Source organism: Falco peregrinus, chromosome 1 (assembly GCF_023634155.1).
Source record: "Falco peregrinus isolate bFalPer1 chromosome 1, bFalPer1.pri, whole genome shotgun sequence".
Classification (NCBI taxonomy): Eukaryota; Metazoa; Chordata; class Aves; order Falconiformes; family Falconidae; genus Falco; species Falco peregrinus.
The window spans coordinates 97,735,523-97,763,496 of NC_073721.1; the positions used below are offsets into that span (position 1 = coordinate 97,735,523).

At 43.5% G+C, this 27,974-nt stretch overlaps 1 protein-coding gene across 5 annotated transcripts; it reads left to right on the forward strand.

Moving 5' to 3' along the window:
• Nucleotides 1-6,692: 6,692 nt before the first annotated feature.
• On the forward strand, nt 6,693-27,219 carry PSMA3 (proteasome 20S subunit alpha 3). 5 transcript variants are annotated; one of them, XR_008747306.1, is made up of 13 exons: nt 6,693-6,813; nt 8,088-8,170; nt 9,312-9,435; nt 10,243-10,344; nt 10,481-10,554; nt 11,150-11,222; nt 12,174-12,239; nt 15,194-15,240; nt 17,519-17,586; nt 17,727-17,791; nt 18,318-18,409; nt 24,565-24,681; nt 25,463-27,219. XR_008747306.1 is itself a non-coding variant. In XM_055804567.1 (12 exons), the coding sequence occupies exons 1-11, from the start codon at nt 6,793-6,795 to the stop codon at nt 18,360-18,362; spliced, it is 768 nt and encodes a 255-aa protein (XP_055660542.1). In that variant the 5' UTR covers nt 6,693-6,792; the 3' UTR covers nt 18,363-18,409; nt 25,463-27,219. The 5 variants fall into 5 exon arrangements, 4 of the variants coding, with proteins under 4 accessions (XP_055660542.1, XP_055660531.1, XP_055660530.1 ...); XM_055804567.1 differs by lacking the exon at nt 24,565-24,681; XM_055804556.1 differs by lacking the exons at nt 24,565-24,681; nt 25,463-27,219 and adding an exon at nt 19,147-22,570.
• Nucleotides 27,220-27,974: the final 755 nt, after the last annotated feature.

Here is a 27,974-nt window from a genome sequence, read left to right on the forward strand (position 1 = left end):
GCCAAAAGCTGGCTGGGTGGCCAGGCCTAAGGAGTGGTAGCGAAAGGAGTTAAATCCAGCTGGTGGCCAGCCACAAGCGGTGTTCCCCAGGGCTCAGTCCCAGGGCCAGTTCTGTTTAATCTCTTTCTCGACGATCTGGACGGGGGCCTTGAGTGCTCCCTCAGTAAGTTTGCAGGCGACACCAAGCTGGGCAGGAGCGTTCATCTGCTTGAAGACAGAAAGGCTCTGCAGGGGGGTGTGGACAGGCTGGGTTGATGTCCAAAGCCAATTCCATGAGGTTCAACAAGGCTCAGTGCCAGGCCCTGCACTTGGGCCACAGCAACCCCACGCCACCCTACAGGCCTGGGGCAGAGTGGCTGGGAAGCTGCCTGGAGGAAAAGGACCTGGGGGTGTTGGTCAGCGGCCGGCTGCATATGAGCCAGCAGTGTGGCCAGGTGGCCAGGAAGGCCAAGAGCGCCCTGGCCTGTGTCAGAAATAGTGCGGCCAGCAGGGCTAGGGAATGATGGTCCCCCTGTGCTCGGCACTGCTGAGGCCGCACCTCGAGCAGCGCGATCAGTTTTGGGCCCCTCACTACAAGAAAAATACTGAGGTGCTGGAGCGCGTCCAAAGATGAGCAGCGGAGCTGGTGAAGGTTCTGGAGCTCAAGTCTGACGAGGAGCGGCTGAGGGAACTGGGGTGTTGAGCCTGGAGAAAAGGAGGCTGAAGGGAGATCTTAGCGCTCTCTGCAGCTGCCTGAAAGGAGGTTGTGGCGAGGTGCATGTCGGTCTCTTGTCCCACGTAACAAGCGCTAGGACAAGAGGAAAAGGCCCCAGGTTGCACCAGGGGACGTTTAGATTGATACTGGGAAAGATTTCTTCACCAAAACGGTTGTCAAGCACTGGAGGAGGCTGCCCAGGGAAGTGGTGGAGGCACCATCCCTGGAGGTAGTTAAAAGACGCGCAGACGTGGCGCACCGCAGCATGGGTTATTGGTGGACTTGGCAGTGCTGGGTTTGCGGTTGGACTCGGTGATCTTAAAGGCCTTCTCCAACCTAAACGACTCTCTGATTCTATATGACAATACGTCCAAACTATAGCAGCGTGCGTATCACATGGCAAGCGGCTGTGAAGGAAATTAACTCTAGCCCAGCCTCAAGGAGTACACCAGGGCAGCTGTGAGCCGCTGAGGCGGGCTGGGGCCAAAGGCCGGGCTGGCCGGTGGCCGTGCCTGTGATGCGCTCTGGTGATGTCAGATGTCACAATGGGGACAGTTACCAGGGGCGCCAGCAGGCCTGGGATGTCAGATGTCACAATGGGGACAGTTACCAGGGGCGCCAGCAGGCCTGGGACGTCAGATGTCACAATGGGGACAGTTACCAGGGGCGCCAGCAGGCCTGGGCCAACCGTGAGTGCACACGTGGCGGGAGGCTGGGCTGGACGAGGGCTGGGGGAGAAAGGCTGGCCCCCGCGGGTGGGCTCTCACCCTGCCTTCTCATTTCAGCCTTGAATGCTTTGTCTGCCTCGGGAGTCCATGTTACGTTGATTCGGGTTGTGCTCAGCGGATCAGATAAAGGCTTTGCAGGTAGTCCATACTGATATAGCCATAGACGACACGAACCTGTCGTTCCTAGAAAGGTTCGTAGATCTCTCACCGTTTCCAGTCTGGGTGTCTGGCAGACAGCCTCCTTCCTTGTTCTTCCCAGGGAGCGTTGCCCAGCGGAGACTTCGTATCCCAGGTATGCCGCTTTTTCTTGCACCAGCTGTGCTTTCTGTTGGGAGACTCTATAGCCACTTAAACCCAAGAAGTTTACAAGAGAGATCGTCCGTTGTACACCTTCTTCTGTTTCGGTCGCTATTAATAAGTCATCTCCAGATTGTAGAAGAACGCCACCTCCCAGTGGCTGTTGCCATTGTTCCGATTCTTTGGCTAGTTGGTTACCAAACAAAGTGGGACTATTTTTAAATCCCTGTGGTAAAACCGTCCAGCTTAGCTGCACCTTTCTCCCTCTGTTGAGAGACTCCCATTCAAAAGCAAAAAGCTTTTGACTTTCCTGAGCTCGGGGTAGACAGAAAAAGGCATCTTTTAAGTCTAACACTGTAACCCAAATCAAGTGATCCTCAACTTTGTTAAAAGCGTATATGGGTTTGCTACTACGGGGTGCAAAGTTTTAGTTATTTCACCCTGCATCGAGGGCCCAGCCGCTGGCAGGAGCGCCTTGGGCAGGGCATGGGGACGCCCGGGTGCTGGGGCTGGGCGCAGGCCTTGCTGCCTCCCAGCTGGCTCACCCCCTCTCCTGCCTGCCCCCAGCTCCCTGCGGCTCCCACAGCCAGCTCCCTCCTGCCCAGCCCCACTGAAGCCCTTCTCTCTCTCCTCCTGCAGGCCATGGCTGCAACGTTCTTCTATTGGTTGGTAGTAAGCCTCATCCAGCAACAACAGATGGTTGGTGATGAGCTGGATGATGCCACACATGAGCGCATGCAGCAGCGTGCCCAGCAGCTGAACCAGGAGATGTCTCGGCTGCTGCAGGAGCTGGAGCAGAAGAGCGGCTTTACCTGGGGAGCCCTGCTCTTGGCTGCCCAGCAGCTCTTCTGGTTACGGGCCATTGCTGCACCCCTGGTCCTGTGCTTAGTGCTGTGGTGCTGTCCCAGCAAAAGCAGCCATCAGCCAGAGAGCAGCAGCAAGGAGGGCAGCTCCCAAAACAAGGCGCATAAGGAGGACCAAGAAGAGGAACCCAGTGTTGTGCTGGATGTGGCAAGTGTTTCAACCAAGTGCCCCCCGGATCTGTCAGAACTGTCTGAGCTGCTGCAGCAGCTGTTGAATAATCTTCTCTATGTCTGCCAAGAACTCCCCAGGACCAGTTTCGTGCCACGACTGAAGCCAGCCATCAGTGTGGGCATTGCCTTACAAGACTGGATTCCCCACAACACTTACGCTGTCTACCGCTTGCTCGTGCCCCTGGAGCCCCCCCAAGGACATGCCTTCCACATGGAGAGGGGCACCACAGAGGGGGAGCTGCTGAGGAACCCCATGCTCCGCGTAGAGCTGAAGTGCACCTGCGGGCAGGAACAGCTGGTGGAGGGCGCGCTGTGCTTCATCCACCACCCCAAGGAGGAGCTGATGGAAAATCAGGGTGCCAGCCTCCTAGGCACCCTCTGCACTGGCCCCTACCTGGACATGGAGGAAACCACCCGCTGGTTCCAGATATTGCTAAAAGCAGCCTGGCAGCGTTTGCCTAAGTCGGAACACTGCGGTCTGACAGTGCTGCCCTCCAGGCGCTCCTGCAAGGTCCGGCTGATGTCCGGTTCCAAAGCTGCCCTCCTGACTGAGATGATGTTTGGGTTGCAGCAGGATGACACGGACATCTTCCTGAGCATCAGGTAGGCAGAGGCCACTGTTGCCAGCAGCAGGACGCAGCCAGAGAGCTGTGCTATGGGAGAGGTTCAGTTCTTCATGCACAGGGCCAGTCCTCAAGACACTCCTCGGAGAGCTGGTGCTGCACAACAGAGCGCATCGGACACGCACAACACACTGTTCTGTTTGCAACGGCAATTGCTGCCTCACCTTTCCTCCACAGCAAAAGCGCACTGTGGGGCGCGGGGCCTGACACAGATGAAGAGGCATTCCCAGGAGCCCTACCACAGAGACTCACATTGCCGCCTGGGCAGTGACTGCACACCCTCTTTGACAGGAGCCCATTCCCTCTAGGAGTTTCACCATTTTGAAAAGATGTCAACAAATCACTTCTTTAATACACAAGTGTTGTGTTTGTAAGGGTCTTTGTATCACTTTGTCGCAGGCATAGGGTGCTGAAAGCTTCACTGACACAGAGTCAGGGATCATTTTGCTGAGGAGCTTGTGCAGTGGGCTCTTTTTTCGTGATTCACTGGGCTTTGGCTTCCCAGGGGTTATGGGTTAATACCACCAGGCAGCTTCACATCACACAGCTGCTCAATCACTTTCCCCCAGTGGAATGATGGAGAGAATCTGAAAGTGGGAAAACTTGTGGGTTGAGCTAAGTTTAGTAGGTAAAGCCAGAGCTACACACCCAAGCATAGCAAAATGATTAATTCACTGCGTCCCCGGTCTGCCATTGAGACCGGCCGTTTTGGGAAGAGTTCTGCCTCCCTGTGGGTCAGGTTACCATGAAACATCCTAACCTTGTACAGCCCTCAGTTTATTATTGTAGAATCATAGAGTCATAGATTATGTCCGGTTTGAAGGGGATCCACAAGAATTGTCGAGTCCAATTCCCTGCTCCTTGCAGGACTACCTGATTCTAAATCATACAACTAACATCATCATCTAGACGCTCCTTGAACTGTGAGAGGTTTGGTGTCACAAACACTTTCCTGGGGAGCCCATTCCAGTTGCCAATCACCCTCTCAGAGAAGAACTTTCTCCTAATGCTGAAGCTGAACTTCCCCTGATGCAGCTGCATTCCATTCCATTCTCTCCTGTCCTATTGCTGGTCACCAGGGAGAGGACGACAGCACCTCCCGCTCCTCTTATCCCCTTGTGTAAGTTGCAGACTGCCATGAGGTCACACTTCAGCCTTCTCTTCTCTGAGCTGAACAAGCGAAATGACCTCAGCCGCTCTTCCTCAGTCTTGCCCTCGAGACCTTTCACCATCTTGGTCACCCTCCTCTGGACACACTCTAGTAGTTTGATGGTACCAAAACTGCACGCAGACGTGGAGGTGAGGCTGCACCAGTGCAGTGTCGAGCGGGCCAATCGCCTCCCTCGACTGGCTAGCTATGCTGTGTTTGATGCGCCCCAGGACATGGTTGGCCCTTTGGGATGCCAGGGCACGCTGTTGACTCCTGTTCACTTGCCATCAACCCAAACGCCCAGATCTCTTTCTGAAGAGCTGCTCTGCAGCCTCTCCTCCTGAGGGAAGGGTTTAAATAAATTTTAGTAGATCTAATTGCTTAACGATTACCTAGATTGTTGTTGATAAATAATGCCTTGTTTTACTAACCATTGTGTAAATTAACTGAAGCAAGGAGTCTGCAGTTCCTCCTGAAGGACAGTTCCTGATGAGAACTAGCTAAAACCAACTCTATAGTTTGGACAAAGACCAAGGAACAACTCTGTGCGAAGAGAGAAGGTAAAAAGTCCAGAACGAGGAATACTACCAAGCCTTCATTCCCACCACCCCCATGACCACCACCAAGAGGCACCACGCAAGTGCAGTTGGGAGGGACTTATGGAAATGACTTCTTGGAACTAATCTTAATACAAAGCGGGGATAGGTCACGAATATGTATAGGCACACTGGAAAACTTTATGCAACACTTGATTGTATAAAGTGAGGCAAGTTGTTGCCCCAGGCACACACGGCTTTGGTGGAACTACCCCCCCTCCGTGCTGCCCAGTGCTGAATAAACACACCTACTTTACAATCTGATAGATTGTGGAGTCTGATTCCGCATGTCGCTCCCCTAGTTTGTACATGTAACCAGGATAACCCCATCCCAGGTGGAGAATCCCACACTTGCTCTTGTGGAATTCCAGTCGATGGGTGACTGCCAAGCTCTCTGGTCTAGGCAGATCTCTCTGTGAGGTCTCTGTACCCTTGAGGGAGTCCACAGCTGCTCCTAGTTTAGGATCATCGGCAATCTTACTGTACATTCTGTAACAGAGCAAGATGAGTTTGGTATAATGCTCTGGGTGATGCTCTGTTTATGTTGAGATAAGATAGAGACTGCATGGCCTGTTTTGTTCCACTGAGGATGCTCTGAACAATTAGAAAAGGCAAGGTGGGCACCTGAAGGAGATGAGGAGATCATGAGTCAGGAGATCGTTGAACAAATAAAGCTGAAAGGTTTACTCCACCTAGACCCCACCTATTATGAATAGGATGATTAATGTCAAAATCAAATGAGTATGTATGTATATAAAGATGTTGTAACCTCTCACAAAAACTGTTTAAATTACCAGACTTTTCACTGAAAACTTTGGAGCTAGTTTGTCCAGTGTGAACCGGCTAGCTCCCCAAAGTCGCACAAAATAAATAGCTTCGCTGCTTAAAGACAAAATTAATCTCTGAGCAGTTGCTCTTTGCCGTTTTGGCATCAATTCGATTTCTGCGTAAAGATCAGGGGTCCTCAAACTTTTTAACCAGGGGGCTGGCGCGCGGACGCAGTGGCAGGCAGCCATCTGCGGCTGCTTGGTTCCCCCCCCAACCCCCGGAGGGGGAGGGCGGGGGGTCTGTAAATACCGGGGGCCGGATTGAGGACCCTGGGGGCCGTATCCGGCCCGCGGACCGTAGTTTGAGGACCCCTGGTCCAGATCATTTTTAAAAAGTACTTTTTTCAGCAGTACAGTGTTTACTAGTCACAAAACGCTCAGGCCAGCGCCGGTCCCTCAGCACGCCTGCGGCCCCTCAGGCTGGGCGGCTGCGCTCCCCTCAGGTGACCGGAAGTGGAGGGGGCTGAGGCGGTTGAACCGCCCAGCGGCCGTAGAACCGTAAGCGGGGGAAAAAACCATCCTGGCTCAGCGTGGGGCTCGCCCCCGGCCACTGGGAGTAGGAATCCCACGCTCTCCCTGCTCAGCTGGCCGGGCGCTCTCCTCACAGCCCTTTCCCCCTCCCCACCCGAGATGCCACGCCGATGCCAGCGCCGCGCCCCCAGCTGTGGCCCCGCCCTGCACGCGCGTGCAGCGCCCAGGGTTGCTCTGCGCTCTGGGCTAGCGCTGGTTGGCCCGTGTGGGAGCCAATGGCAGCGCGTGTTGTTGGGCTGCCCGCTCGGGGGCGGCGGGGCGGCGGTGGTAGGCGGGGTGCTCCGTCGGGCTGTGGCTGAGCGCGCCGCTACCATGAGCTCCATCGGCACCGGGGTGAGTGCCGCCGGGCCGAGCGCTGGGCCCTGGCGGCAGCGCGGCCACCCCGCCCGGCCCAGCGCCGCCGCGGGGGTCCGCTTTGTGCAGGTGGCGAGACGGGGGGCGACCGGCCCGGGGCGAGCAGCCGCCGCTTGCGCTTGTCCTCGTCAGGGAGCGCAGCCGCCGTGGGGCCCGGCGGGGCGCGGGCGGCCTGTTAGCTCGCCTGCCTCGCCGCCGCGGGGCCCGGGCTGTAGCCGGTGCTGAGTCACTGAGGCCCTTTAGGCGGGGGAAGCCAAAGGCGGGGCGCGGAGCGGACGCCAGGGGCCCGGGGGGCGGCGGGGGCTGGGGCGGGATCCCGGGGCGGCCCCCGGGCGGGGCCGGCTGTGGCTGTGACGCTGCGAGAGCGGCCCGGCCGGGGCGGGGACCAGGTCTACCCTGTCGTGGGTTGGGACGGGGACCGGGTCTCTTCTGCCGCGGGTTCGGGCGGCGTGGGGGTGTAGCCGGCCCGGGTGGATCTGCCGCCACTGCAGCGGCCCCAGGGCGAGCCTGTGCTCCGGGCGCGGGGAGGCAGCTGTGGCTCGGCCGGGGCTGCCGCGGGGCGGGGGGGCGCTTGGTTCTGTGCTCGGGGTCACGGCACAGGTCTCGCCCAGGGCTTCCCGGACTGGCGAGGGGCTGGCGGAGCCGCCTTGGGGGCCCTAGGGCCGGCTGTCACCTAGGGCCGGCCGCCTGCGAGAGCAGCTGCAGAGCGGCGGCCTCCAGCCGCCTTCCCCTGCGGCTGTGGGCTGCTTTAGCGTGAATAAAGCGGGGCTGCGTGTTTGGGCTCGGCCGAGGGTCCTTTAGCAGGAGTTCACGGAGCTCCTGCGCTCTCTGGGCTTTGGTCCCGACCACGGCTCTGCACGGTGGTCGGCTCGCTCCCTGCTTGCCGAGCACCGTACGAGTGAGCATTTAAATTTTTTTCATGTTAATAAATATAAAATAAATTTAAAAGGCGCGCAGAAGGTTCCCATAGGTTTTGGGTGTTGCATAACGTACAGTGATTTCAGACCTGTGCAACGCCTGGATTGACAAGATTTGAAGCGTGGGTATATCCAGCAGTGATGCAAGGACTTCTGGTAGCTGTTAAGTGTTTGCTTGCTGTTTTTCCTGCGTCGTATGTTAGGGGGCAGCCTGCTTCTGGTACTTCATTGCCATCGATGGCATGCGGGTGACAGGCTTGCATTTTTAACAAAGAGACTTCTGAAAATAACTGGCATGTAATGACTTTTTCCTGACTGGTGTGTTTTCTTCTTCAGTATGACCTGTCAGCTTCCACGTTTTCTCCAGATGGCAGAGTGTTTCAAGTTGAATATGCTATGAAAGCTGTGGAAAACAGTAGGTAAGGTACAAATATCTGCATCGCTGTCTGTTTACTGGCTTCTTTTAAAGCGGTATACTTGAACTAGACAAGCATGATCAGCATTGCAGATAAAATGATGTTGTTAAAATTAGTTCTGAGCAACAGTGTCCCCAGGTTCATTTTAGTAGGCTTCTGATTAGGCATAAAAGCAGTATAATCACTCCTGCTGTTTAGAAATTACTTTTGCTTGCTAGAAACAGGTACGTTGTAGGGAATGCACAGGAAAGCAATGAACGACCTCATGTGTGTTAAGGGCAATAAAATCTTTACGCTTTGGGGCAAAACCTGAGGTTAGGTCTTATCACTATATGTAAGCTGCTTCGCTGTTACGATAGTAGAGCTGCTGGATCAGTATCTAAAAGCCCATTTTGTGGCTGTGAATTGAGGCACTGAAAGACTGACACACTCGGAGCTTTGTAAATTTATAACAGCTTCATATGTATTTCTTGAGAAACTTGAGAACATCCCAAGATCTGCTAAAGCTACATGAGCTTCCCTGCGAGTATCTGTCCTCCCTCAAGTATATGCAAAGGAATGCTGGAAAGTGCCAGTCCCAACTGTGCTTTAGCAGTAGCAAGACATGGATCGATTAGCAAGGCATGGAATGGATCACCCAAGTGTCTGATCATAGCCACAGGCTGCCAGATAAGGATTAGTGAAAAATTTTGTGTAAGCCATGTTTGGTAGTTTGTGCCCAATGATGCACTTTTTGAGGGATAGAGAAAGAGTTGTTACTTCTTCTAGACAACGGTGAATTTACCAAAAGAAGAGGTTAAACGGTTCATGGTTTTCATACTAGTGTTGTTCAGCTCAGTGATGGGGCAGCAGGTGTGCCATAGCGCCAATGCCACTGCTAATTGTAGTCTGTTTGGAACTGTTTGGGTAGGGACTTTTGGTAGCTCCCTCCTCCTTTGTTTAAGAAAATGTTTGTAGGCTCAGTGATCTTTAGTGGTTCCCTTCCCCCCGCTTCCCACCCACGCCCTTGTCTTCAGTGCTAAAGTGGAGTTGTAACAAATCTACTTCTAGGGAAATCATGTCATTGCTTATTTTGTTAATTCTCTGTTATGTATTTTACACTACAGTTCTGTGTGAGAAACTTAAAATTTATCTTGTCTTTTAGTACAGCAATTGGGATAAGATGCAAAGATGGTGTGGTCTTTGGAGTAGAAAAACTAGTTCTGTCCAAGCTTTATGAAGAAGGTTCCAATAAACGTCTCTTTAATGTCGATCGACATGTTGGAATGGTAAGTGCTGTTTAGTTTTTCCTAAATTGAAAGGTAGTCCCCTCAAAAGTACAAGTCTACGAATCAGAGAATCAGTACTAGGAAGATTAAGAAAGCAGTATTAATGTTTGTGTGTACAGAATCAGAAATGCCTGTTTACTGTTTTCTGTAATTTATTCTTGATTGAAGACACATATATAAATAAAACTCAAATTTAAAATGGAAGATACACATATTTTGAGGCAGTTTCTGATTTTTTTAAATGCTTTTCAGCGTTCTAGTTATGTAATTGTAATGTAACTTGAATGTAAATACAAAATGCAAGTGTAAAGTGGTACTTTACTATGCAGTTAACAGGTAAGGTGTGTTAAGGGGAAAACATGCTGCATACAAGATTCTCTTCTCAGCAGTGTGGGAGTTGGCTGCATTCTTTAAAGGCTGATTACTGGCTAATCCATAATGGTGATGTTAGGATGACACCAAGCAGAGGTCACTGTGTGACAGAAATGCCCGAAACCATCTGTTGAATATGTATTATGTCAAGTATTGTTTGGGTCAGTTGTGGCAAATCATAAGACACTATTTAACATGAAGGTAACTTTGGTTACTGACTTTCCCAGAGAAAAAAAAATAATTCAGTACTAGTATAATCATATTGACATGTTTTGAGCTTGCTAGCAGATGGATGGTTTGATTGAATTCACTTGTAGTAGTACGTAGAATTAAGTAAAGATCTTGGTGAAGTCACATAATTAGACTTTTGCCTATTAATTTTATTAAGTTATTGTAAGATATGTTTGGCCTAGCTGATGACAGTTATCATTTCAGGCAGTAGCAGGTCTGTTGGCAGATGCTCGTTCTTTGGCAGACATTGCTAGAGAAGAGGCTTCTAACTTTAGATCTAACTATGGCTACGATATTCCACTGAAGGTAAGAAATTGGTGCAGTTCAGTCATTTTTTTTGGCTTTCTTAGTGCTGATGCAGAGAACTAAATTTTATTACTTGAAGTTTACTTATTTCTGTAAATAAGGGTTTCCAATGTTTGGTGTGTTTTTTTCCACGTAGCATCTTGCAGACAGAGTGGCTATGTATGTGCATGCATACACGCTGTACAGTGCTGTCAGACCTTTTGGTTGCAGGTAAGTCTTTCGAACATACACTATTAGTCAGTATCTTTTGTTTCACAATTGCTTGGAACTACCTAGGTTGTCTGAGGTCTTTTTTTTTTAAACTTGGAATTAGTAACCTACAATTCATCTCGTAAACAGATTCTCTTCCCCTTTATTTTTGTGTGTGTAATACCTTAGGTGAAGAACTCAGATTTGCTAACAGTATGCCCAGCTTCTACACAGATTGCCGCTTTGTCCCTGAATTTTAAAGTTGAAGAGTTGATGCTGTTAAGTCTGTGACAGTGATGAAAGCAGAACTGTCCTCTGTAATCATCCTGCTTGCTCTTGATACCTGAAGAGTAGGTTACAACTACTATGCAGTTCTAGTACAAAGGGACTAATAAACTGAGGTCTCATGTCTGGTTACAGATAAGTAAAATGTTTCTGGCAATGTGCAGGTGCTTGGCTGTCATGATAACACTAAACTGTTCAGACGGGTTGCTTAACAGAATGTAGTAGGGCAGGAGTTTTGCTGCAGGAAGAATGTAGGAAACCTGAGCTGTAGTCTCTAATTCTGTGCACATTGGTAGAAGGAAGTGTTTCTAATTGCACTTTTTTCTTGCAGTTTCATGTTGGGGTCCTATGATGATGATGATGGTGCACAACTGTACATGATTGATCCATCAGGAGTTTCATACGTGAGTGTGCCAAAAATACTTTGATCTTGGCTGAAGTTGCCCTTTTAAAAGTTCCTAGTTAGGAAAATAGTGTGTGTTATTCCAAAAGAGCTATTAATTTTTTTCTTTTTGCCTGGGAAGATCTCTGGTGAATCACTGTGTAAAACAGAGGTGGTTTTTGTTAATTTGCATATTCTTGTAAAGTGTATTTCTTGGGAGTACAGTCTCTGCAAAGCTGGTTTTAAAGCTTGTCTCAGAAATTTGGGAGTTCATTCCACCTGGCTGTAGCCAATGAAAAGGCCAATGCGCTGCCCCGAAAGGGTGGCAAGTACTGTATGATACCCGGGTTGCTGCTAGACAAGAGAGGGCTGTTACATTGACACTGGCTGCTAACAGCAACTCAAATCAAAATAGATACTTTTGTTAATCATTGTTAGTTCTGCCTCTTCAGCTGCATATTACACGCAGTGATACACGCTCATCCCGTTTAATTAATTTTTTTTTTAATTTTTCTTTCAATATATCCAATACCATAGCTGTTAAAGTGCTTAATTTTTATGTGTTTACACTTCAATATATTTTCATGGTGGGTAGGTTTCGTGGTTTTGTTTTGGGATTGTTTTTTGTATCCAGTAGAACTTCTCTAATTCTAGTTTGCTCTTCCATTTACTGTAATACCAATAAAAAAAATTATCTACTGCAACGAATTGAGCAGATACATTTCTGTACAGGAACTACTGAGCACTTCTCTTTTCTATCAACAGTGGTAATACTTAATCAAGTAATTGGGTTCTATTCAACAATTTGGGAATGTGCCCCAATAGAAAATAATGCCAAGGTTTACTGTGTATTAGCCTCTCACTATATGAGTAAAGCTGGGGTTTCCTATGCTAAGTGACAGTAAGAACCATAGAGAGTTTAGTATTTAATTACATTTGCATAATTCTTGGGTTTGTGGTTTTTTTCTTCTAGGGTTATTGGGGATGTGCCATTGGTAAAGCCAGGCAGGCTGCAAAAACGGAGATAGAAAAACTTCAGGTATGATGTTACGGTTTTGTTGTGCTGTTTCAAGACAAGTATTCCTAGCTTATGTTACCTTTTTGAATGCCTAAAATATATAAAATACAGAAGAAGAAGACAGAGTATTTCTTTGTACGTTCTAGGAGATGTTTTAGCCTCTGTAATAGCAGTATTTCTCAAGTCTTGCTCATGAGCAATGGGTAGGCTGTAGGGAGCATGCGTGTTTCAAACCATAAACATACACTCCCATGCGTGCCAGTGAGCAAAATAATTGAGTGAATATGAAAGTGTAACTAAGTTTTTAATTCTGAATGAAAACCTTAGGGCAGCATGGTACATAGTGGTGTATCTTTTTTTTTTTTTCTAAAACCTCTTTTCATGTCTGATCAAAAGGACTTCAGTGCTGTGAACACTAGGAAGAGTACAGCTCTAGAGCACACCAAAAAGGGCTGTTTCTGTTCAGCATTACCTGCTTGCACAGTACTGTAATACGTCAAGTGTTAGAAGGAGGTTTTGAGAGAGCACACCAGGAAATTGTTTTGTAGCCTTCTGAAGGAGCATGCGAAAAGGTATTGAAGTGTGCCTTAAGCTGATTTAGAATTACGTTTGAATCCTAAAAGATTTGTCTTCCTCTTGTGTTTTAATATCTGACATTCTTGGAACTGGAGACAATATAGGACAGAATTCTGCTCCTGGTCTGTCTCATGTCATTCTTATTTGATACCCTGCTAGTATCTTACTTATGGGTTTTGTTTGCAAAAGTACACCACAGCTGTTCATGGAAAGGTTCAGAGTTCATACGGTAGTTAATTTTTCAAGAATAATCTGTTAGTGGTGCTGTAGCATCGTAACTGAAAAATTAGGATGTTCCTAGACTTGATTCATTCAGTCTTGAATCTGGTCAGATGCTTGAATACCAAATTAAAAGAAAGAAGCTTATAAGATTATCTGATCTTGATGCTGTAATTGTGGCATCTAGGAAATCACAATTTCAGTTTCCATGTGTGTCAGATAACATATAACCTACCTCCAAAACCTCGTTTTCATGCAGTGCTGGGATTTTCAAAACCTTCTATTCCATTGACTGATTTTTGTAGAGCTAGTAAGAGTGTGTATTGCTTGAACTTTACAGTAAAGCCTGTAAAATTTAGTGTATGGGAACAGTAGTGTGCCATATGGCCTAAGTGCATTTATTTATTTAATGGTTTGTTTGCAGGATCTCTTCAGTAATGCATATGATCTTGTCACAGCAATGTAGAGCAAGTCCAGTCTTGCACACCAGTGCTTTTTGTTAAGCCATAGCCTGGGCAGGTTTCCAGGTCAGAGTTAATTTTGACAAGATTAATTTGTCAAAACTGAAATGGGAAAAAAAAAAAAGTACAAAAGCTTTTGTGTGGGGTGGTACTGCCTACAGTAGCCTGTCAATTAACATCTCTTCCCGTGGAAGAGATGACTACAGGTTGAAAGTAAGAGGCAAGCAAGTAGTCAAAACTTTAAACCCGCCTTACAGGTACGGCAGAGTACATAGTGTATCCGGGAGGGGACACAGTACATGAAACCCTCATGTAGCTGAGGTGCAAGCAGAAAACACTGCATTGATCACACTGGTTGTATCTTATGTGAATGTCTGGTATCTTCAGCTGTGGGAAAACCCGTGGTCATGTGGAGAGTCGTTGAATCTCTTGGTCTCTTCTGCAGTGCTTCTCATGCAGCTCCAATGCTACATACAACTTTTTGATATATGGACATGACTGTAATTAACTCTTGTGATAAACTGTTACAGTGTTTACTCTTACTGTCTGCAGAATTAATGTACCTGGGGTGGGAAAAGAATAATGGCAAAAAATTAATTTACTTCAATTTTCTCTTGTAAATACATGTGAATAGTAGCAGAGTTTTGGGTTTTCCTATTTGACTACTGACTTTATATGCATCAATACACATAGTAATTTGTTTGTGTGACACAGGTTGTATCTGTAGACAGCAGCCAGTATAGATAGTGTCACGAATATAAGGGCTGGGGCAATGGGTCTCTGTTTAGGAAACTTCTTGGGATGGGTCTGTGATGGCATCTTTGTCTAAGCAGGCATAGGCATTCCTTCTCTGGCCCATTGCTTATGTGGGGCTGTGTTTCACCCCAGAAAGTGCCATGGCACTCAGCGTGAACAAAAGGCAGTTGTGAACTTAATTCCTTCAACAGTGTCTCAAAACTAACTTTGATACTACAGTTTTGAAAACACTTGAAAAATTGAAGAGATGGTAAACTGCATTAATGAAATACAGTAGAATATATTACTACTTCATAGTCCAGAAGGGTTGACTGGCAAGACATTTGACTTCCAAACATAAATTTATTATGTCATGGAAGCTGGCACAGGACTTAGTTTTAGCTGTGAAACTGTCAAAAAGACTGTGATTGTCAGTGAGAAGATATAAAATGGCATGTATACAGCTACATCTGGTTGTTAACGCTGGAACAGTATTGTCCTCTAAGGGCGTTGCTTAAAAGTCAAAATCACTTGCATAAAATGTTGATAAGACCAAAACTATTACTATACTGTGTAGAAAGAATGTGAATATTATGTGAAAATATAGTGCCTCCCGTATATCGTACCTCTGGTTATTTTATGTCAGTTGATGATAAAGCATTTAAGAACACGTCAAGCTTTTACGATGCTAAGGTTATCTGTTCAGTTCCCAAGTTTCCAGCTGATGAGCGTTTTAAACTGGGGAAGTTTCCAAGTAACAGTTTTTTCATAGAATTTTTCAATGGTAAAGTTCTTCACTGCAAGAGTGACTTTCGTGTAGCAGGTTGAAAGACATGTTGTAGAGAATAAATTTGTTTCTAGTCTTAACTTTTTCTCACTTTCATCGCCACTGAACAGTAAGTTCATTAGGCATGGGAGCATCCACATGCTCTGGCCTTGTGGAAGACAGCACAGTCCCTTAAGCTGTGTATTTTTTGTCTGCAGATGAAGGAAATGACCTGCCGTGATGTTGTTAAAGAGGTTGCAAAAATGTAAGTCTCCAACCTGTTTTCCAACTTGACTGTGGTAAACTTGCTATAGTTTCAGACTGAAGCTATTCCTTGTAGTGTAACAGGTTTAATTTCTGCTAGATGAGTGCTCATGCTGACTCTAGTATCTTCTGCTATTAGTATTTTTTCTCCTTTTGTGACATGGGATATGCTACTTGTTACTGAAAAATGCCAAAGGATGTGAAAAAATAAGCCTTTTGGTCTCTTCTGCTACTTTTTATAGGTGCAGCTTGTAGCACCAATGGATTAAAGGTTAAACTGTCTGAATATAGTAACTGTTTTAAAAATACATAAACCAGGTGACAGATGGGGGGGAAACTCCTTGGCGTCCTGATTCTGAAGTAAGAGTTCTACACTTTGTAGAGCTGTACCATGTGTACAGATTGAACAGTGAACTGATGCTTCAGACATTAAGCAGCAGTCCAGAAATGAAGATGAGGTCTTTGACACAGCCTTCCAATTTGCCTACAAAAAGACTCAAGTGCTTAGGAGAAAAGCAAAGTGTAACTCCTTGCTTAAAGATGCTTATATGGTATAGCTGGTCTCATTTAAACAATAAAGCTTGATACCACATGAAAAGACTGGAAATACTCGATTTGCTATTCACTGATGCAATTTAGGACAACGTGTCAGTGATACAATTGCCTGTAGTCACTAATACTACCCCACAAACTTTTGTGAGGATAGTGTACTTACAGGGTAAAAAAGGTACCATTCAGTAAGCCATGTACTAGTGAGGGGGAAAAAAAGATACCAGGAAGAGAGATGACTTTCCGCTAGGTAGAGCATGAGTGAGCCAGTAGTAAACTATTTGGAAAAGACTTTGTGAATTAGTATGACTTCAAACAAATACAAGTGTCCTTTCAGGTCTCTAACCACTTCATTTTAATGCATGTGTTCTGTGCTTGTCACAAATTTAATAATCTGCAGCTGCAAAACTGTAACCTCCAGCATTTTATAGTTATTACTTGGGAGGTTATAAAGAACTGATAAATATGCTTCTCTCATTGGTGTTGCAGCATGTGAGTTTATTTCAGAGTTTGTGTCTGAGGTTGTCATGGCAGCAGCTAGAGGAAATAATTGGTGGGATCTCTGTTCTTAAAACCTAGCAAGGACCTCAAAGCAATTCTAAAAGGCCACAAATAAGGCATGGGTTTTCAAATAACGAAAAGGCTTGTGTTCTTTAATTCTGCCTCAGCTCAAAACTTAATAGCAGCTCTAGATATAGTTCTGTTTTGAACTCCTTAGTAGCATTTAGCAAGATAGCAAAGACTTCAATAATTTTGTTAACCCTAAAGTACTAGCCAGAGTCCAGAGTAATGACTTCTTCAAAAGCTTATAATAGTACACTTTGTTGGAAAGGGCTTATAACCAGCTGAACGCCTAAGAAAGGCCTTATATAAGCCTTATTATCTTAGGCAATGATTAGTAAGTCCAGTCTAACAGCGACAGAAGGTTGTCAGAACAACATAACCATATAGGGATGTTTCCCTGGACAAGAGTGTTAACTGTCTTCTTTATATATTCACAATACTTTTATCAAAATTTAATTGGAAGTACTTAACTGTGGTGCTGAAGGTATTCTTCCTTCCTTCATAAACTCCAAGCTTTCTAAGTTGGCTAGAAATAGGTAGTATTTTTCAGCTTTTGAGTTGTTAATGCTTTCTGAAGCAAACTAAGGAATACAGCCTTCTCAATAAGTGAAGTCACTTATTGAAGTTATTTTAAGTTCTACTGTTGTTCTGAGTGTATGTCTCAATTCAGCATTGTTACAGTTGTTTAGATGTTCTGCCACTGAGGACTGAATACTATGATGCAGTCAAATCAGTATTGCTCTTATGGTGTCACATTTTTATCCCACAGACTAAGGAGTGATTTCCTAGTCTGGATGGTGCTGTGCATGCTGTAATACTGCTTGTAGCTTAAATTCTGGTTACTATCATGTTTGCTGTGAGCATTATATGTATTATAGCTAAGCAGAAGGCAGGCAGTGATGACATAGCCTTGGCTGTTCAGTACTTGAATCTTAATGTTTGTTCTGATTAGGATAAATCAAACATCTCAATCTGTATCTTAGCTGGAATCATTTAATATATTGTTATGCTAGTGATTAAACCTATAAAAGTCTCCGGTGGCTTTTGTGTGCATGGGCAGGGAAGGGGGAGAGCCTCTGTTAACCATAAGAATACTTCAACAGAAGAAAGTATATTTAGCCTAATGATCAATCTGTTCTAATCTGTACTTTATCTGTTCCTTCCAGAATCTACATAGTTCACGATGAAGTAAAGGATAAAGCTTTTGAGCTGGAACTCAGCTGGGTTGGAGAAAGTAATGCATTTCTGTAATTCTTATAAATATACAGAAAATCTTTTAACTCTTAATTAAAAGTAAAACATTGCTTCTTAAATTCACTCAATGTCACAGTCTTTGTGTGACTTCTACTTAAGATGTGTTCTTTTTATTGGCAGTAACTAATGGAAAACATGAAATTGTTCCCAAAGACATCAGGGAAGAAGCAGAAAAATATGCCAAGGTAAGATCTGACTTCGGTGTCATCTCAGTGCTTCACTTGACAAGTCTAGAGTAGAGGAACTAACTGAAGGTTAGGCCTCTACTGTTGTGATGACTGAAAAATGTATAATTACAACACATTACTTCAGTGTTAGCTGAGGTTATTCTGAAGAGAGAATAGTGAAGTTTACAGTGTAATCCAAGGGTAGTTCTTACTTTGTAATTCAGCAGGCTTGCACAGGTGGCGTGTTTCCCCTTCAAAAGTAAACTTACTAACTCTTCAGCAGTGGTGTAGTGAATAGGAGACAGTAAGTCATTTGCCTAGTAAAGATAATCAGCTGGAGAAAGTTAGACTTTTGGAATTTAACAGCTTTGCTTTTGTTGTAAAATTAATGATGGTGCTCAGTACTACCTCCTAAAGATATGAACTAGCTTTGAATACAAGGCTTTGGACAGAGAGAGGATTGTGAAGCTACAACAAAACTCACTTTGCTTATTATAGGCTGAATTATAAAACAACTTTTTAATTAAACTTTTCTTTAAAACAGGAATCTTTGAAAGAGGAAGATGAATCAGATGATGACAATATGTAGCACATTGTTACTTCCAGACAAGTTCAACTTTTCTTAACTTACAACAGGTTTGTTTGTAATGTATTAAGCATGGGATGTTATTATACTTGTTGGAAAAAACAGAGCAACCAACTTGCACTAATAAATCTCCCATTTTACTGTCTGTTAGCTTTTATTTCAAAAGAGTATAGGCCAGCATCATCAAGAAGCAGCTGCACTCTGTATCAGAACAGACATGAAGTTGTTACCAGGCTGGTGTTGCTTCCTCTGCCTACAGCACTCTGAGCCGCACTAGGCACAGAAAAACAATTGGCTTAGAAATTTGACAAGTCTCTTGTTTATGTTGCATAGTTTAATATTAAAAACTAGTACTTGGTTATTCCTTGATTAACCAGTATCATGATTTGTAGTTCACTCAGTCACAGTCTGTGATTGCTTTTGGCAGAAGACATGAGAACATACCTAACTGTAAAACAGCTGGTTACAGGGTAAAGTGATGTGCACAGCCGATATAAGAAGTCCTTTTCCTGAGCTTCTACTTGTTATCTGAAGTATCAAGTCTAGACTTATTTGAAGAGTAGGAGAAATTAAAAACTAACTCAATTTTAAATATTGCTTATGTTGAGTTCTAAAGCTGGGAGATCTATTAAGCAGTGTAACTGGAATTAATGCTTGAAGAGCTAAACTGTTTGTAAACAGTTTCATTCAGCTGTAGCTTAAATCACTTCTGAATCAGCTTTATCAATTGTTGCTCTTTCCACCAATTGAAAAAAAGCTTTCCTGCTTTTTTTTCTTTACTTCCTAGGAAAAAAAGACTGTCTATTCTAGTCACTTCAGTGTGTTGAAAGACAAGGTAACACACTGTTCTGTTCACCACCTTGAAACTCAGTTAAAACTGAAGTCTTGTTTCATATGCAGTTAAAATTCTAATGGTCATCTTAATCTACAATGTGTACTTTTCTAATGAATCAAACTCCTCAGCTTTAGCACTACACCCTAATGATCACCAGCCCTTAAAACAAAAGCTTTCCCTTACAGGTTTATTTTTATACAGGGTTTTTTTCCATTTGAAAAAAATACCTGGCATTCTGTAGTCTCCTTTCTAATGGGTTAAAGGCTATACTTCATTTTTGTGACAAGAGGAAGTCAGAGAGAGATAGGTCTGCCTTCATATTTGGTGACTGTCTCCAGGCTTAAGCCTTAGCTGGAGTCAGGCTACCTGAACTTTTGCCTCTCCAGCTGAGCAGAGTTTTCAAAGGCTGCTGGAACTCCTTGATCAGGTCTGCTTGAGCTAACATTAATCATGACCATGACAGATAAATAGTCCTTCACTATTTCCTTCTGAAGCAATAGTGTAGCTGTTGCACTGAGTCAGCCTTTAGTTCTGTGTTGCATTTCTCCAAACTGAATTTACTACTGCAGCTCACTGCTGATTCAGCTGTTTGGTTCATTAGCAAGTGCCAGTCAGGAAACTAATGACCACTCTAAAGCTTTAGCTGCGGGTTGATCTTCCACTCACTGTATATGACAGCAGACAGACTACTTTATTCTCTTCACTTTGTCTTTATTCTATACCTAAAATGTTGCTGACAAACTGCTAAATGGAAATCAAAAGCCATCCTCATGTGTGGCTAACACGCATCCATCTAGTCCTTTCAGTGACAGCCACCCAGTAAGTGTAACAACAGTTACACAAGTTCAGGTTTCAAGGTTAAGTGAGAAGAGCAAGATCTGTTGTGTATGTTTACAAGATAAAGTAGAAGGAAGATGTTCTAAAGTATGTGCAGAGATAGAGGTAGGAACAAAGCCACATATTTGTTGAGTCAGTATTTCTAAATAGCTATTCATGAGAGAACAAGGCCATCTAAAAAGCTCCTTTGAGGAAGCATGCTCTTTATTTTTTTTTTTTGCTTGTTTTGGAAAGGTACATGGGAAGTCCAATGCAAAACAATTTAAGAGTCTGGATAATACATACAAAGTACTGCACAGCAGTCTTGCCTGTCACAACAACATTTAGTTAAAACAATAACAAGGTGATTATTGCTGTCAGGTTCTTTTCCAAATTAAATCACTAAGTTATCAGACTATAGGCTCGATGTGTTTATGAGAATGGATCTTTATAGATGGTTAAGAAAAAACCCTATTACTTCCAGTTCCAGTGACTGTAGATGGGGAAAGAGGAAAAAAAGTGAGCATTAGAAGGCAGGGGAAAAAAATTGCATTTATTTAGGAAGGGGGGGTCAAGGAGGAATAAAGCAGCAAAATTTCAATACTGAAATAGCTTAACTTTAGAAACAGAAAGCTAGTAGGCTTCTGCTTGATCTGGAATTAAGTGTTGCTACCTCTTAACAATAAGGCCCAGGGAACATTAGAATAGAGCTCTAGTCCAGAAGGACAGCAAAAATACTACTGCAAACTCTTCATTACAGCTGGTTTTATACCCTTAACCTAGCTGCAGTTCAAACTGGGGTAACTAATGAAACAACTACATTGCATTTAACCACTTACTAATTTGAAGCTGGTTACTTAATGCTTAATTATGCAGTTGTGCAGTAGCCATCATAATGTTTCACTAATTTAGTCCACAGCTGATAGGCTAAATTCCAACTTTAATGAATCTTGCTACCAAGAATTATTATTTGATTTGTTGCTGTGTCAAACAGTGGAAGTTGAGCAGGGAAAGAAGTCTTCCAAAAAGAAGGAAGTGGCTATTCATGGCAACATAGACCACACAGACTTAAAAATGCAGTGGGACAGCATGGTATCATTAAACCCCAATTAAATGTTGAAGACCATGAGTGGGGTTTTTTTTCTATATACATACAGCTTTGTGGGGCAAATCCCTTGGTGAAAGCTAAGCTCCAGAAGGGATCAAGCTAGACCCGAGATTATTTAAGTGAGAACTACACGTTACAGAACAAAATAAAATAGTATTAAATCTCAACAACAAAAAACCCCAACCAAACTTACTTGTAGCAGAGGCTGTTTTAAGTAAAGGACTAGGGAAAGAAAAGCATCTAGCTGTACTGTAGATACTCCCTTACCCTCCAGGCTTCAACAATATCTAGGGGGAAGAGTTTGATTTAAGCCCAGAGAAAACTGATCAGGTAGCTAAAACAAAGATTTGAAAGCTTCTACCAGTCACATTTCCTGTAGCTTTAGCTCTGGAACATGTCTGGAGAAGGTATGTCTGCTCAGTTTGTGAGGCAGAAGCTCTGGAAGAGCTATTCCTTGAGGCAAAGGATATCATACACACCTACTTAAATCTTACTACTTTTGAGTAAGCTCACTTTGTGAGCAGCAAGATTCATATGCCAAGAGACTAAGGCAGTCCAGCTGGCTGACTATTCAGAGCTGCTTGCAACACATGCAAGCCTAATGTGATAGACCTCACAGCAGCAGTCTGACTGACCTCTGCAGGCTCCCAGAACCAGCCTTCAGCAACAGAGGCAGCATGCTTTCCTACAGAAGCAGGGCTTGGATCCCCTTCCCTAAAATTAAAATTAGCTTTTATAATTGGCTTGAAAATGGTCAATTATAACTTCATTGTATCAGTACAGTGTGAAAGTGTATTGCAGAGCTAACAAGTGGGCAGGGTAAAATTTTCTGAACTGGAGATTTGAGCAAGAGGCGATTCTTAACAGCCTCATTTTGATAATTTCTGCCCAAAGCACTAGGAAGTTTCAGTTCTAAAGATATTAGAAAAGCATAATTAGCCCATACCAAAGTAGCACTTCTTGCTTTGGGCTCTGTAAGTAACCTACTTAGTCCAGACTCTGCCCATTTATGGGAATACATAATAGAGTAGAAAGTCAAATACCCACTTGGAATGCATAACTGTAGTTCTTGCCATTCTGAAACACTTTTAGCTTAAGAGTTTTAATGGTATATTCTGTTGCTTAAGACCCAAAGCACAGGCTTTAACAGAACACTAGAAAGTAAAGACTCTGTAGACCAACTGATCTCTTAAAGTCATCCCTCCACCAAGGAGTATTTTAGAAGGATGGATCCAACAATGACACAAGAGTAGGCTGTACAGTAAGATGCTTCCTTTCCCTTTAAGTCCTATACATCCACTGACTGTTACTCAGCACCTGATCACTACTGCGATATTAAATAAGACTGGGTATGTCACATTCCCCGTTACAAATAGCCAGCAAGTCCACATACAGAAACCTAATTCTCTTGAACAAAGAAGTGGACTATGGTGAACTGCAGGTGACAAAAAGGCTCAGTATTTAGTTTACTTACATACACCCTCATGGCTGTACCAGGACAGATTTTAGAATATACAACTGGACTTAGTTCAAAAATCAAGTTTAGGCTATTGCATGAGGATAATCAATTTCCATTGTTTGTACTACCTTTACATGGCCATAAAAATTACTGGTTTGGATAATACCTTCATTACAACTGCTAATGAGATTATGGTAAGATTGAGCTGTTAGAAGCTCAAGAACAGCAGCTCATAGAAGTAACCCATATGTAAAATTTCCTGTGTGACAGATATCCATAAGGGTATCTCCAAAAGAAATACTGCTAGTCTGCATTTGCTGCCTTCTCTCAGAAAGGAAATGTTTCAAACTATTTGTCTTATGCAGATCTGAAGTATGCTAAGCATCAGGTCATTTGTTACTTCCTTCTCATCACCAAAAATGGCTTGGTGGCCTGAGGTTTAAAAGCCCCACATGCTGAATGAATGACTGTCTATACAGATGCAGTACTGCTTGGGATGCTATCTGGCTACATAGTCCAAGTCATCCTTAAGAAAGGAGGTTTGGAATAACTACATAGGCTGTTTTGCAAGTCTCTTCCTTAAGATAAAACTGTAACCATAGAAGGGAACGCAGAATAGTGAATTCAACAATGCATCTTAAGCATTTACCAACTGGAAGATAATCATGACCTTAAAATAAAGTGCATAGTTTCAGGATTGAGGAGAAAAATTATATTGGTTGTCATGACGATTTTCAGACTATAATAGCACCAAAAATACGGTACAGAGACTGTTCTCTCCCCCTCATTTTCTTTCTTCAGTTGCGTATGCCTATAGGACAAGGACTCACTTTTCCTCCACCCACCAGTTTTTCAAGTTACATGCAGCAAGGAAGTTACTTAAGAATTTAGAGCTATTTTGAGACACCAACTGCTTGTAACCTTCCATCATAGAAGATCTCGCTACCTATTACATCTAATCATACAGATTTGCAGAAAATAGGTGGTAGAAGAGGTAAAAGCGTACCCTTCCTAGAATGTATTTACTGGACAAACAGTATTTGAGAACATGGGAATTAGAACCAAGTTCAAACCAAGTCCCCTATTTCCAGATAGACTCAGCAACCGCCATGCAGTGCTTTTTCACTTTCAGTACACTGCTATTAAAGGACTTGAGAACAGGTTTCTAAAAACACTGTTCTTACAAATTGCTATGCCAATCAAAAATGGACAACTAGAATAAAGCAGGCAGCAGCATCACCACATAGTTTAGAGTCAAAATGCATATATAATCAGATACACAAAAGCTGATATCCCCTTAAGTCCGCCCTAAAGTTAGGTGTCATTTGGTATACGTATTGCCTGCATATCCAAAATACATTCATTAAGATTCCAGTTTCAGGAGATTAATAGTAGGTTCAATTACAATAAATTCACCCAGAAGATACATTCCAAATGCACACAGTCCCAAAACCCACCCAAATGGTGCCTAAGTTTTTGGAAGTGAAGCTTATTTTGTTTGCAGAGCTGTTAGAAAAGCAGGAAATCTGCTAATTTCATTTTTATGGGGGGAAGGATGGAGACCTATTACATTAGACTACATTAACAGGTGTCAAGAGCAGCAAAGGAAGTGCCAAATGATTTTAACACAGTGCTTACCTAAAGCTCAATTTCAAGTTCTTAATTCTAGGTATTTTCACAGTCTACAAAGCACACCATTTGAGAGGCTCTTTTTTTCCCCCCCAACGCTCTTCTATATACCTCAGGAATGGAAATAAATATGAAATCCTGTTTTAGGAGGCAGAATCAAAATGTAGCGTAAATCAACTTACAGGAAATAGGTTAACAAGCAACTGCTTCCCACAGCCAAATACTTGTTTTTCTGCTCATACCAGTTTGTCACACTGTGCTGCTCGCAAGGAGGAGATCACTCCAACACTAATGAAAGATCTTTCATTGATCCAGAATAATTAAACTCTCCAAAAGGACATGTATTTTGTTCTTTCAGAGTTCTGGATGTCATATAACACGGCTCATTTCAGTGATTCTGTTGACAGCTGTATGGTGTAACTAATGGGGTGACAGACTGCACAGAAGCACTGCAGGGGAAAGCATATCCCTGAAGGTACAAATGAGTCAGCAGTACAGTCTTGCAATTAATTCACAGGTTAAGTGTGCATTACACAGCGTTGATTGTCAGCTAACTTCATTGCCACCCCTAACAATATCCTCCAAACAATATAAAAAAAGGCGGTTAAGTAGGAAAAAAATTAAAATTGAATCACTGGCCAAACTGTAGAATCTCATTAACAGCAGCTGCTTATAGCTAAAAAATTTAAAAGGCTGATGGCATAAATATTTTTTTAAAAGAATCAATACTGACCAGCTGCAGTCTCATTAGCTGAGGTTGAAAAGTTAACTCTAAGTGATGAAAGTAATTTGGACAAGCAAAAGCCCTAGAAGGCCACATAACCACTGCCTTAACTAGCTTGCTTTTACTAAGCACCCATGCCTTGCAGATGAAGCACTCTGCTGCATACGTACTATTGGTGGCATGCGTGTTGCTTTCTGGAGACTAGTTACAAGGGAAGACTACATCTGTAGTCCTGATTCAGTTGGGCCATGTTGCTCTACAGCCTGCATCTGTAACAACCTGTTACTTTAACCAACAGCTTATCAGTGCTGACAAGCATGAGTGACACCAGTGCTGGCAGGTGGACAGTGTTCAAGGACTCACCATCACTATTAGAACCCTATTTATCTCTACAAGTATGGAAAGATGTATTCTAGTAAAAATCGAAACTGAGCAAGCCACTACCAGTGTCTTGAAAAAGACTGTATACGAGAATATTGCTCTTAAAGGCTTTATTTTCTTCTTGTACTTTTTAACATGGCTATGTTTGCAGCAAGAAGTCTTACTGGGGAGGAAGGTGCCTTCCAAGCTAGCAACAGGCAGCATGAAGGAGGAAGAAAGATATTTCAGATTTGCCATCACGGATCACTCAAAAAGACTTGCGAAAAACAAGAAAACCCTGAATCTACTAACACAGGTATTGAGAAATTAATCCAACCACAGTTAGTTCTCCTTGCCAAAGTAGAAACAGCTTATTTCAGCTCTGCAATATCAGCAGCGATCAATGTCTTGGATAAGGATAACATTAGCAGCCTATTCATTATATATTTACTCCCAGTCTGTTATCACAACAGGCTGAAGAAGTGACCATGCCGTTACTCTAAAGTAGATACCAGAAGTTAAATATTTAAGGAGGCATATCTTCTATTTCAGAAGCTTAACTTATTCAGAAGACTGCAGTAAGATTCTTCAAATACAACATGCAACCCCATTTAAATGTTAAAACTTTAAAGACTTTTTCTCCTGTTAAGTTTTCATGGCAATGAAATACGTAATTGCCACTCCCAAACCCACAGGTTTTGCATTCAGGCTTTACCCTGTAGGTTTGATTTAGATGGGAGGTTACTCAAGCAGTAGTATTTACAAACAAGATTTGACTCTGTTGGGAAGAATACAAACTATTTAGGGATGCAGATGGAAGCTTAAATGTTTTCAGCTTAAGTTTATTTCAGGAACACTAAAACCCTATTTGCTCTAGATGGGCGACTGACTATATTTACACAGAAAACACTCCCCGAATCCTGTAGAAAAATCGTATCTTCTCACCTTGAAAGATCCGAACTGCCACAGATAAAATGTTTACATCAGTAATAATGTCTACAGCTCAGAAGTCAGGGAAAAAGCTGCATGCTGTAGGGATAAATTTTGAAGCCAGTTAAAAAGTACAGATAGTTTTAAGAATTAAACGTTTACAATACTGGAATGGCTGATGGACTAACATAGCCAGTATGCATACATGCACAGGGGACATGTCTAGTACTAGTCTTGTGCCTGTCAAAAGTTACATGTAAAGCCTGAAACAGAAGGTTTGATTATTCATGACACATAGATCTAATCCTTCCCCTTTACTGCTGGCATTCAGAGACAAGCTGTTACTTTGAAAAACATGTAAGGATGCTCTCCTTCAGCAGTCGCATGAAGTAACGTTACTAATACCTAGAACAGTAACTAAATTCTCATTTGACTTCAAGCACCTCCTTCCCAGTTTTGAAAGACAGACCGATCACTTGATTGCAGATGAGAACAACCAGAGTCCTTTGCCACCTCCAAATTAAAGCTGCCGTACAAATCTTCAGCTTGCACTATTTTCTGCGACACTGCACAGCTTCCGCAGTGTAATTGTAATAGCCTCCTTATTGTCACCAATGTGAAGTGGTAGTCCATAGAAATAATACAAGAAATTAAGTGGATTTGTAATTAAATTCCGTATCTTGCACCCCTTTACTAGGCAAAAGAAGTTAGACACCTATATTCAAACAATTTAACAGCACATGACAAACATGCAAAAACTGGCTTTAGAATCCAATCTCAAGTAAATGCTGGCAACAGGCACCCTTCTTCCACAGTTGCTAAATTAGGTAACATTAACATTTGATACAAAAACATTAGCTATCATAATAGAAAAGTGCATTCCAGAAAGAATAAAAATAGTCTCTCGCAACACAGTTCTTATGCTGGCCAAACATAAGATTACCAAATTGGTCTTAAAAAAAAAAAAAAAAACAACAAACGAACATTTTATGTCTGGAATTAGAAGATTGCATGATACATGCCAAAACACCCACACACAGCTAACAGGCCAGGGTGAAAACAGCAGTTACATCAGTGGAGAACTAAAACCTCTTCTCTTGGTGCTAAGCTGCTAATAACACCCATCAGCTAATGCATCACTGATTCCTGCACACACTTTGTAACACATGGGATTGTAGTGGAGATCTGCAGTCGCAAAGCACAACAAAGTCTGGACATGGTTTATTCAGTAAAACCAGGACTGCTTCTCCCTGGAGATCTCTGAAGCTGCTAACAAGAGCTGCTCTGACAAGCTGAACATGTAACATCATTTTAGTTATTGGAAAAAGCAACTACAAAGTGAATGCTATTGTCAGCTGCAGAACTGACAGGAAACCCAATTCTGAGATTTTTCTCACACATTTATGACAGAGCACTCCATGTCATAAATATTGTCATGATTACTGCACTGCTGAAAAACATTCCCCTACCAGAGTCAAGAAACCACTACTGAACTTCAGTGGATATAATGCACCAATTCAGGCTTCCTAAGGGTTGCTAAACTTTGTGTCTTCTCCAGCAGCAATGCCCACAAGGAAATGATGAAAAACAGCAAGCAAAGTTATGTCTGAGTAACTAAATATCCACTTCTCTGAACATGAATGTGCCAGAGCTAGGGAAACTAGGGAAGTATTTAGCATTACAGGGCTTTTGTTCAGTTTTTTTGTTTTCTCTCACACACACATGATAACAAATATGAAGGAACTTATTGCTGA

Excerpts from the sequence above, each read along its gene's own strand:
- PSMA3 (XM_055804567.1), top strand. The coding sequence starts at position 6,793 with ATGAGCTCCATCGGCACCGGG. Across the intron at positions 11,223-12,173 it reads ATCCATCAGGAGTTTCATAC|GGTTATTGGGGATGTGCCAT; the intron begins GTGAGTGTGCCA and ends TTTTTCTTCTAG. Across the intron at positions 15,241-17,518 it reads GTTAAAGAGGTTGCAAAAAT|AATCTACATAGTTCACGATG; the intron begins GTAAGTCTCCAA and ends TGTTCCTTCCAG.